The sequence below is a fragment of the Bos indicus x Bos taurus genome, chromosome X (assembly GCF_003369695.1).
Source record: "Bos indicus x Bos taurus breed Angus x Brahman F1 hybrid chromosome X, Bos_hybrid_MaternalHap_v2.0, whole genome shotgun sequence".
NCBI lineage: Eukaryota > Metazoa > Chordata > Mammalia > Artiodactyla > Bovidae > Bos > Bos indicus x Bos taurus.
In genome coordinates this window covers 93,754,137-93,765,041 of record NC_040105.1, presented here as the reverse complement: position 1 = coordinate 93,765,041, position 10,905 = coordinate 93,754,137, and the positions used below count along the sequence as shown (strand labels likewise).

Sequence of the window (10,905 nt, the reverse complement as noted above, 5' to 3'; positions counted from 1 at the left end):
TGCAATAAGGGTAGAAAACATGTGTGAGGTTTCACCCTTGGAGTTCAGCCTTTTAAAAGCAAAAAGGTTATGCATATCAATTTGCAGTATACTAAAATTGTGTTCAAAGTTTATTTCAAGTCACAGAAAATATACAAACTAAGACAACAGAATGATCTGATTTTGTTCTGAGAGAAGGTGATAGGAGTCCTCCACCTGGCACCAATTTGAGTCATTCAAGGGTTAGGATGCAGAAGTCATCTTTTTGCAACATTTCAACAAAGTTATAGGATTAATTTCCATATCTGTTGCCAGGTATTTTTGAAAACCTGTAAGGAAAAGTTGGGAGAAAGCCATTACAAGTGGAGACAAAGTTCTCTTCCCCAAACATCAGGAAGAAAAGAATTTAAAGGTAGGGGAAGGAGGCTATGCATAAGAACAAATCACCAGGAACAGATTCCTAAGGTGTCTGCCTCCTGCTTCCCCAAAATAATCATCTCTTACAGTGGAGTTTCTCAACCTCAGCACTACTGACATCTGGGGCCAGATAACTCTTTGTTATCAGGTGGTGTCCTGAGCATTACAGGAGGTTTAGCAGTATCTCTGGTCCCTACCCACTGAAAGCCAGTAGCATACCATACCCGCTAAAGCTGTGATAACCAAAAATGTCTCCAGACATTTCCCAGTATCATGTAGGGGGCAAAACCACCTCTGGCTGAGAACCACTGACCTAATGGTAATGGTACATAAGCCTGTCAGTGATAGCAGAGCTGGATCACAACCAGTAAGGTAGAGGATGGAGGGAGAGCCAATCTCTTGGCTACAGTATGCACCAATACCAGCAAATACACATTAAAACCTTCCCAGTGGAAAATTGCAAAGAACTACATGCACCACATGTACATATTAGTGGAGGTTTAAAAGAGATAAAAGGTGAATAAGGTCTGTAGTCTAGTTAAGAGTAATGTACCAATGTACATTTCTTCCTTTTGCACTATAAACCAAAAAGGTATTGTGTACAATAGATTCCCAAAATTTTATCATTGTGGGAAGCTAAAGGAAAGGTGCATGAGGCTCTCTGTACTATTTTCCCAACTTCCTGTGAATTTCTAATTATTTCAAAATAAAAGATAAAACAAACAAAAAACCCTGCTCTGTGGTATATGTGCAAGGCTTTGAAATGAGGTACCTTATAAGCAAGAATACACAAGCAGAGAAATTTCAGAAACGTTTTTTACCTCTACTATCCCAAAACATAATTTTCTCACATTCTAGGGGATACGTTTTTTTAAAAAAATAGCTTTTTAAAAATCTATTCCTCTAACTATAATAGGCAGTCTACACTTTCACTAAAGAAAATAGAATGACTTGGGTATCTGGACTAAAAGTTCTAGTTGCACTGTTAAGTCTGGTGCCATCCATCTATGACAGCTTCCCATTAAAGTTCAGTCAATTTAATGTCTAGATACAGATATAATGCATATTTACAGTTTAAAAGTTTTAACAATATTACAAATATGGATTAAAATACAATATATTTAGTAAAGACTGCTAGTTAGTATAAATGAGACCACTGTTAAATAATATATGGACAGAAATTATTACAAAGAGGGAATAAAAAGCAGAAATTCAAAATGTGAATTTCCAATTGATATTGGGACAATGCAAAAAAGTAATTAGCCTCTAATTAAAATAAATAAATTTTTATGTTTATGAAATACAAGATGTTGGGGAAAAACTTTTTTAAAAACCCTATACATGTAATCAGGTTAGGTCACATGATTATGTTCCTTTCTAGCTGACTGAAGAGCAAGAAAACTAAGGGCAGTAGTGTACAGCAACCTCTAAAATGTACAGGGCCTGATGGAGATGGTGGACATTCACTACCTTAAATTATGTGCTGTAACAGTTTAATCTCAAAATATTCTATGTAAAATAAATACTTGAAACTAAAATGTTTGCATATTTTATTGAAATGGTTTGTGTTTTCATTTTGATGGGATAGTTGGGAATAAAATAATAACTGATTCTGGAAGAATACATACCAAACTATATTTAGCAGTTATGTCTTTGGAATGAGACTGAGAAACCAGAGCTTTTACCCTGAACTTTCTACATTTCTGTATTTGATTAATTTGGTTAAACTGATCATATGTCACTGTTGCCCATTTTAGGGAAAAAAGGTTAAATGAGATTACAATCAATTCAACAACTGAACAAATGCCTATCACCTTCCCCTACCATGACAGGGACTGAGTTACTGAAGAGTGAAGGGTCTAGTCAAGAGGGGTACAGGCCTCGGGTAGTCTTGAGATCAAGAGACTCTTGTTGGTTAAGCTTGAAAAGTACATACCCCAAATGCACAAGGACCTTGTCTGACTCAGGCACAGTAAGTCTGCTCACCTTTAAGGAGCTCCAGTAGATTTCTGTATTTGTTCTTTTAAGATCAGGATACTCTGCCTCTGCTCAGGAGGCAGCATGGCGATCTGGTCTGCAGTTAGTTGAAGTACCTGCATAATCAAAGCAGCCTGTGCAGAGGAAAAAAAAAACATAATGAGTTCTAACGATGGTGGCTAAAAAACTACCACCAGCTTCTGTCCAAGGCAGAAGGATAATTCACATACATTAAACCAAAAAATTTTTAAAAATGAAACCAAACCAAAGAAAAAACCAAAACCAGCTGGTGAGAAGAGGCAAAATGAAAAGCACAGGTACAATGGCTAAGATTAGAAGATTCAAAGCAGACACCTTCATGAACCCCAAATTCTTACAGATGAAGATGGTATTGGTAACCCCTGGGAAATCTACAGTTTTTAATCCTTTGAAAGAATTAAATCCTTTGAAAGGAGCTTTGAAAGTTGCTCCTTTTCACAAGTTTTGAGCTCCCTACAATGGTCAAATATAGAAACAGAAAGATATGCTTGTGGGGAATCTGCTATCATCTTTAGGGATAAGGTATAAAAGGGAGGAACAAAGGGATTTGGATTTCCAGGTCAATCAGGCCTGCACAGAAAATATCTATTGGCAGATGAGTCTGAAAAGTAAGACAAGCTACCACTGACATATAGCCATTTAAGAATTTTAGGATCTGGCCCACAGATTTTCGGGTAACAAGATCATAAAGAATTCTGAGTATAAGCATCATTTCCAAAGGGACTCTGAAGACCCGGGACCTCCACATGGTGACTATGAAAAGAGGACTCCAAAAAGATTTGTGCAAATGGAGGCAGCTGGACAACATTACTTACCTTCTCATGGTCCTGTGGAGTGACTTGGTTCTGTCCAGGACTAAAGCCACCAGGCTGGCCTCCACCCTGAATGCTTGCTCCCTGCATGCCTGCTCCCTGCATGACTGGGACCTATGTGCACAGAGACAAGGAGAGATTTTCGATACTTCTCATTTAGGTTACCAGAACCCAGTAATATTAGCAACGTGAAAAAATAGGATCATATTGTGGAGACGAATAAAAAAAGCAAATAAATGACTCTGAAGAACAGTTCCTACTGTTAGCAACCGCAGAAGGCAGGGTTTAGCCAGAGATCAACTAGTAAGTTGATATATTTGCTTATGACAGCACCAGCAGCATCAACAAATACCACAAAGCATAACTGCTGTTGCTACTGCTAAGTCGCTTCAGTTGTATCTGACTCTGTGCGACCCCATAGACAGCAGCCCACCAGGCTCCTCTGTCCCTGGGATTCTCCAGGCAAGAATACTGGAGAGGGTTGCCATTTCCTTCTCCACAAAGCACAACTGGATACTATTAAATCAATCAAAATTCAGCCACATAAGCACAGGGAAAACTGACAGCATCCGAGAAACTATCACTCAGTGGAAACAGAAATGAAAGATGACATATTGTAGAATAATGTATGCTGGCCCACTGGGGAGCTACATTCACAGGGATACTGCCTACCTCTAATTCAATCAAACACAGTTCGTCCCAAAGGGCCCTATCCCATAAGTAAGGCAGAAACAATCATAATGGCAGAGGCAGAAAGGAGACGGGAAGGTCTCTGGGGAAAAGACTACTATTAGCCCCACATTTGTTTTTTTATAACTTCCCTCAGAGAATACGCAGCAGATGCTTTCTGCTAAATACAGACTAAAAAACATGACTGACCTGAGTTAACCAAGTGCAGTTTTATCATTCTTACTGGTATTTAAGATCTTCAATGGGTTCAATCTTTTGGAAAACAACCATAACCCAAAGAAAAGGCCTCAGAGCGCCTAGAATACTTGTTAAAAGGTTCCTACGCTGGAATTATGTTCACACTTAAAGCATTCACCCAGAGCTTAGGTAGTGGTTGTTGATCAGTTGCTAAGTCGTCTCTTTGTGACTCTGTGAACCCATGACCTGCAGCATGCCAGCATCCCTGTCCTTCACTATCTCCTGGAGTTTGCTCAAATTCATGTCCATTGAGTCAGTGATTGTACCTAACCATCTCATCCTCTGCCGCCCCTTCTCCTCTTGTCCTCAATCTTTCCTGTCATCAGGGTTTTTTCCAATGAATTGGCTGTTTGCAATCAGGTGGCCAAAGAATTGGAACTTCAGCTTCAGCATAAGTCCTTCTAATGAATATTCAGGGTTGATTTCCTTGAGGACTAACCGGTTTGATCTCTGCTGTCCAAGGGACTCTCAACAGTCTTCTTGAGCACAACTCGAAAGCATCAATTCTTCACTGCCCAGCATTTTTTATGGCCCAACTCTCATGTCCATACATGACTACCAGAAAAAATCATAGATTTGACTATACGGACCTTTGCTGGCAAAGTGATGTCTCTGCTTTTTAATATGCTGTCTAGGTCTGTCATAGCTTTTCTTCCAAGGAGCAAGCGTCTTTTAATTTCATGGCTGCAGTCACCATCTGCAGTGATTTTGGAGACAAGAAAATAAAGTCTGACACTGTTTCCACTGTTTCCCCATTTATTTGCCATGAAGTGATGGCAGTGGATGCCATGATCTTAGTTTTTTTAATGTTGAGTTTTAAGCCAGCTTTCTTACTCTCCTCTTTCAACCTCATCAGGAGGCTCTTTAGTTCCTTTTCACTTTCTGCCATTAGAGTGGTATCAGCTGCATATCTGAGGTTACTGATATTTCTCCTGGCAATCTTGATTGCAGCTTGTGCTTCATCAAGCCTGGCATTTCGCATGATATACCCTGCATAAATGGTTGTCTGAGGAGGCCTTACAAATAGCTGTGAAAAGAAGAGGAGCAAAAAGCAAAGAAGAAAAGGAAAGATATAAGCATCTGAATGGAGAAGGCAATGGATGCAGAGTTCCAAAGAATAGCAAGGAGAGATAGGAAAGCCTTCCTCAGCAATCAATGCAAAGAAACAGAGGAAAACAACAGAATGGGAAAGACTAGAGATCTCTTCAAGAAAATTAGAGATACCAAGGGAACATTTCATGCAAAGATGGGCTCAATAAAGGACAGAAATGGTATGGACCTAACAGAAACAGAAGATATTAAGAAGAAGTGGCACGAATACACAGAAGAACTGTACAAAAAAGAGCTTCATGACCCAGATAATCACAATGGTGTGATCACTCACCTAGAGCCAGACATCCTGGAATGTGAAGTCAAGTGGGCCTTAGAAAGCATCACTACGAACAAAGCTAGTGGAGGTGATGGAATTCCAGTTGAGCTATTTCAAATCCTGAAAGATGATGCTGTGAAAGTGCTGCACTCAATATGACAGCAAATTTGGAAAATTCAGCAGTGGCCACAGGACTGGAAAAGGTCAGTTTTCATTCCAATCCCAAAGAAAGGCGATGCCAAAGAATGCTCAAACTACCACACAATTGCACTCATCTCACACGCTAGTAAGGTAATGCTCAAAATTCTCCAAGCCAGGCTTCAGCAGTATGTGAACCATGAACTTCCAAATGTTCAAGCTGGTTTTAGAAAAGGCAGAGGAACCAGAGATCAAATTGCCAGCATCCGCTGGATCATCCAAAAAGCAAGAGAGTTCAGGAAAAACATCTATTTCTGCTTTATTTACTATGTCAAAGCCTTTGAGTGTGTGGATCACTATAAACTGTGGAAAATTCTGAAAGAGATGGGAATGCCAGACCACCTGACCTGCCTCTTGAGAAATCTGTATGCAGATCAGGAAGCAACGGTTAGAACTGGACATGGAACAACAGACTGGTTCCAAATAGGAAAAGGAGTACGTCAAGGCTGTATATTGTCACCCTGCTTATTTAACTTATATGCAGAGTACATCATGAGAAACGCTGGGCTGGAAGAAGCACAGGCTGGAATCAAGATTGCCGGGAGAAATATCAATAATCTGAGATATGCAGATGACACCACCCTTATGGCAGAAAGTGAAGAGGAACTAAAAAGCCTCTTGATGAAAGTGAAAGAGGAGAGTGAAAAAGTTGGCTTAAAGCTCAACATTCAGAAAACTAAGATCATGGCATCTGGTCCCATCACTTCATGGCAGATAGATGGGGAAACAGTAGAAACAGTGTCAGACTTTATTTTTGGGGGCTCCAAAATCACTGCAGATGGTGACTGCATCCATGAAATTAAAAGATGCTTACTCCTTGGAAGGAAAGTTATGACCAACCTAGATAGCATAATGAAAAGCAGAGACATTACTTTGCCAACAAAGGTCCGTCTAGTAAGGCTATGGTTTTTCCAGGGGTCATGTATGGATGTGAGAGTTGGACTGTGAAGAAAGCTGAGCACCAAAGGATTGATGCTTTTGAAGTGTGGTGTTGGAGAAGACTCTTGAGAGTCCCTTGGACTGCAAGGAGATCTAACCAGTCCATCCTAAAGAGATCAGTCCCGGGTGTTCACTGGAAGGACTGATGCTGAAGCTGAAGCTCCAATACTTTGGCCACCTCATGTGAAGAGTTGACTCATTGGAAAAGACTCTGATGCTGGGAGGGACTGGGGGCAGGAGGAGAAGGGGATGACAGAGGATGAGATGGCTGGATGGCATCACCGACTCGATGGATGTGAGTCTGAGTGAACTCCGGGAGTTGGTGATGCACAGGAAGGCCTGGCCTGCTGCGATTCATGGGGTCGCAAAGAGTCGGACACGACTGAGTGACTGAACTGAACTGAACTGAACCCTGCATATAAGTTAGATAAGCAGGGTGACAATAAACAGCTTTGACATACTCCTTTCCCAATTTGGAATGAGTTTGTTGTTCCATGTCTGATTCCAACTATTGTTTCTTGTTCTGCATACAGGTTTCTCAGGGGACAGGTAAGGTGGTCTGGTATTCCCACCTCTAAGAATTTTCCAGTATGTTGTCATCCACAGAGTCAAAGGCTTTAGCATAGTCAATGTAGCAAAAGTACATTTTTTTTTCAATTCCCTTGCTTTTTCTATAATCCAATGGATATTGGCAATTTGATCTCTGCTCTTATTAAACACAAATTGTTAATAAACATGTTACCTGCTTCCCCAGCAGATGAAAAGCAGCAAAAAAATAAAAGCATAAAAGAAATATGGATAAACCATTAGGAGCAGATATAATAGCACTGTGAAGAACCAGGTGACAGTCTGACAGTGAAGGACACCAGAAAGCAAAGCAGGAAATAACTATGATTTCTATTATAGCATATATAAAAATGAGTGGGTACATTTAATGATGACCTTGAGTAATCAAATATGATCAAATTCATTTTTTGCATCCTGTTTAAGAAAAGAAGAAAGCATAGTATATTTTATAAATGATTTTTCATTAAAATAGTTTAAAAACTTGGTTGAATAATTCTATTATCTGGAATATTCATTTGCATGCATTAACTCAGTTCCCAAAACACTAGAGACATGAAGCATTAGAACAACTTTGTACAGATTGCTAACATACTATCACTTTCAGTTCTTTATCAATACTGAATCCAGAGACCAGTCTGAACCTTAATGATCTGTTATGGACCTGAAATATCTATGAGAATAACATTTTTGAGGCTTCAGTCAATACTAATTTGAGGTACTGTAATGTGATCTAGCCATTTAATAATGGCCATTTAAAGTTTCTAGAAGAACCTGTTCTAGGCAGACAAGTAATAATACAGGTAAGCATGAATCTAGGTTTACTAAGACAGTCCCAGTTTATGTTTTTGACTCACAGTAATTACTGACAGCACCCTCAAATGTGTCTCTGTATAGACAATAAGTTATATAATTACCCTAGTAATAAGAAGCCTTTATCAACAAGTTTCAACTAGGTGGACAGAAGTTAATTTCAAAATTTGATTTAAAATTATGTATTAAGGATATATTATTAGGTTAAAAAACAAGGTGCAGAACAGTGAAAGGAGGAAAAAATAAGAATACATATATATTCATATTTGCAAAAATAGTATGTATTCTGATTTGCTAGAAAGATACACTATAATAAAATGTGGTTATCTACAAGAGATGGGGGTCACAGGGAGACAGGTATAGGGAGGAAGGGAGGTTCTTACTGTCTATCTTTTATACATGAGTGAATGTATTTTATATTATTTGTTTATAAGAAAACACGTTGAATAATTTTTAAAAGTTTGAAGACAAAATTTTTTCTCTACCTCAAATCTTATTGGCTTTACAAAATCTACTAATGAAAACTATGACAAATTTAACATTGCAGAGTAACAAGTCCGAGTACTAGAAGATAAAGGACCAAGGAATTATTGACAAATGGTCTTCCAACCATTATTTTTGACATCCTTCTCAAAAGACTTCTCAATAGGATTATATAAGGACATCATGCAGTTATTTGTTATTTATCTCTCCACTGGAATGCAAGCTCTACAGGAGCAGGACTTTATTTTGCTCACCTTGCTCTATCCCCACTACCTATAGCTCTGTCTGATATACAGTAAGTGCTCAACAAATATTTGTTGAACGACTGAATGAAAGCACTAAAAACCCATTTTAAGTATGAAGCTTACTGACCACCGAGGGCACAATAAAAATCAAGCCCCAAAACATATTTTTTAAAAAAGTACAATTAGAAAAACAGTAACCAAGTTTTTTCCTACACATACCAGAAAATAACATATTCACATATCATATTAAAGAGGAGGGACAGATACACATATACACAATATACAATGTGCAGGTAACAGAGACGTAGTAGTACAGTAGGAAACAACATAGGTTATATTCCTTGCTCTACCACTTTTTAGTTTTGTGAATTTGGATAAGTCACCTGAATTCTTGGGTCTCAGTTTCCAAACCTATAAAATGAGAGAACTGGATGTCTGCCATGTCCCATTCCACTCGGACCATACAATTCTCTCATACACATGTACACATGCATGCCTGAGAGGGAATAAGGCACAGAAACATATGGGAGAGCAAAGAGAAACACAAGTACATAGAGGAAGGAGGAAGTCACACTGAAGAAATATGAAGGTGGAAGAGCTAGAGGCAAACAAAAGTATTAGCAGAAAAAAAACAAAACAAAATAAGCAAACAAACTCACGGAGAAGATACATGCATACTACCTGCAGGGTAAAAAGGATGGAGATGACTACATATAGATAATCATAGCCCATCATAACACATAGCTGGAGAAAGCCAAATAAAGAGAAAGAAGAGAAAATTCAGTTGCACAGCTTTTAAGGTGAGCATTAGTAAACTGCCGTTCATACTCCACTGTTCACTTTAGGCTATGTGATGAAAGTAAAGTAAAACAGATTTCTGCAAACCTAAGATTAGCTAAATGACCACTAACTAATAGCTCTTCATATGCTTGAATGCAGTAGTTCTTAGGGCTATACATTAGAATCATTTGGGGGAGGCTTTTCAAATTATCCATGTCTAGATTCTACTAATGTACACGCTGTCCCTTAAAATCAGGGGCTCTGTTCTGAATGGAATTTGAAATTGTGGGACAAGGTTACACTTATGGACTATACTCCTGGCAGTGAGAAAACCACCGCAACCTAAGGAACAGAGAAACAAAATGAAGGGAGATCCTAATCTTCCCCAACAAGCTCAGAAACCAGAAAGCAGTAATAATCAGCCTCAATAACCAATTCCTGAATAGATTAAGACTTCACATGGAAGCGAGAGTACTACACATACCTGTCTGGATCCCTGGGGTCCAACGGCCCCCATGTTAATTGGACTGGGACCTTGGATTCCACTAGGCATAGGGCCTCTTGGGCCTGGCACTGGGCCCCTTGTATCCATGCTTCTGGCCTCCATTCCTCTGACTTCCATTGCACGAGCCTCCATAGCGCGGGCCTCCATAGCACGGGCCTCCATTGCACGGGCCTCCATTGCACGGGCTTCTAATCCTCTAGCATCTAATCCTCTAGCCTCCATGGCTCGTGCATCTATGCCTCTGGGATCTCTTCCACCTATAAAAAAAGTTGAAAGAAAACTATTCGGTAGCTACCCACATTTACTGCAAGAAGAACCAATAATCAAAGAAAGACAGAAATCTATTTTCTCCAGTCACATGTCCCCCCCCACAGCTATATGAGATTGCTTTCTCCTTCTCAGTTTCTCAAATTTGCAGATAAACTTGAAAAATGTTTGCCAACTCTACTGCCCCAGCATTCTGTATCCCAGATTGGAGCCTAAGACAGAGCATTCATCATGAGTCCACAACTACCAGTCAGCTTTGTGATGTGGTTTCCCCTCACCTCTGCCATCCAAGGGTGGACCCCTCTGATCTATCATGGGTCCTCTTGGCTCTGCCATTAGAGGTCTGGGCTCAGTTAATGGCCCTCCCCTCATCTCATGTGGGGGTGGGCCACGGCTGTCATGGCCAGGGACATGGTGCATGGGCGGACCCTGATGAGGTGGTCCCAGGTAACCTCTAGAGATGGAGAAAAAAATGTTATATTTTAAAAGAGAACAAAACAACATGAAAAGTGTCAACTAGAAGATCAGTAAGTAAAAATTAGATAAAGAACTGATACAAACATCAGTTTTCAAATTCTAAGAGAATAACAC

General features: G+C 39.5%; 1 protein-coding gene across 2 annotated transcripts in view; it reads right to left on the bottom strand.

Annotated features, from left to right (window-relative positions):
* Window positions 1-80: 80 nt before the first annotated feature.
* CSTF2 (cleavage stimulation factor subunit 2) overlaps window positions 81-10,905 on the bottom strand; it is a 31,820-nt gene continuing 20,995 nt past the window's right edge. For both annotated transcript variants that reach the window (XM_027535281.1, XM_027535282.1), the window contains 5 exons: window positions 10,593-10,768; window positions 10,027-10,304; window positions 3,228-3,338; window positions 2,383-2,507; window positions 81-308 (listed from right to left, as the gene is read on the bottom strand). In XM_027535281.1, the coding sequence (XP_027391082.1) occupies window positions 2,385-2,507; window positions 3,228-3,338; window positions 10,027-10,304; window positions 10,593-10,768 (688 nt within the window). In that variant the 3' untranslated portion in view covers window positions 81-308; window positions 2,383-2,384. The remainder of the gene's footprint in view (window positions 309-2,382; window positions 2,508-3,227; window positions 3,339-10,026; window positions 10,305-10,592; window positions 10,769-10,905) is intronic.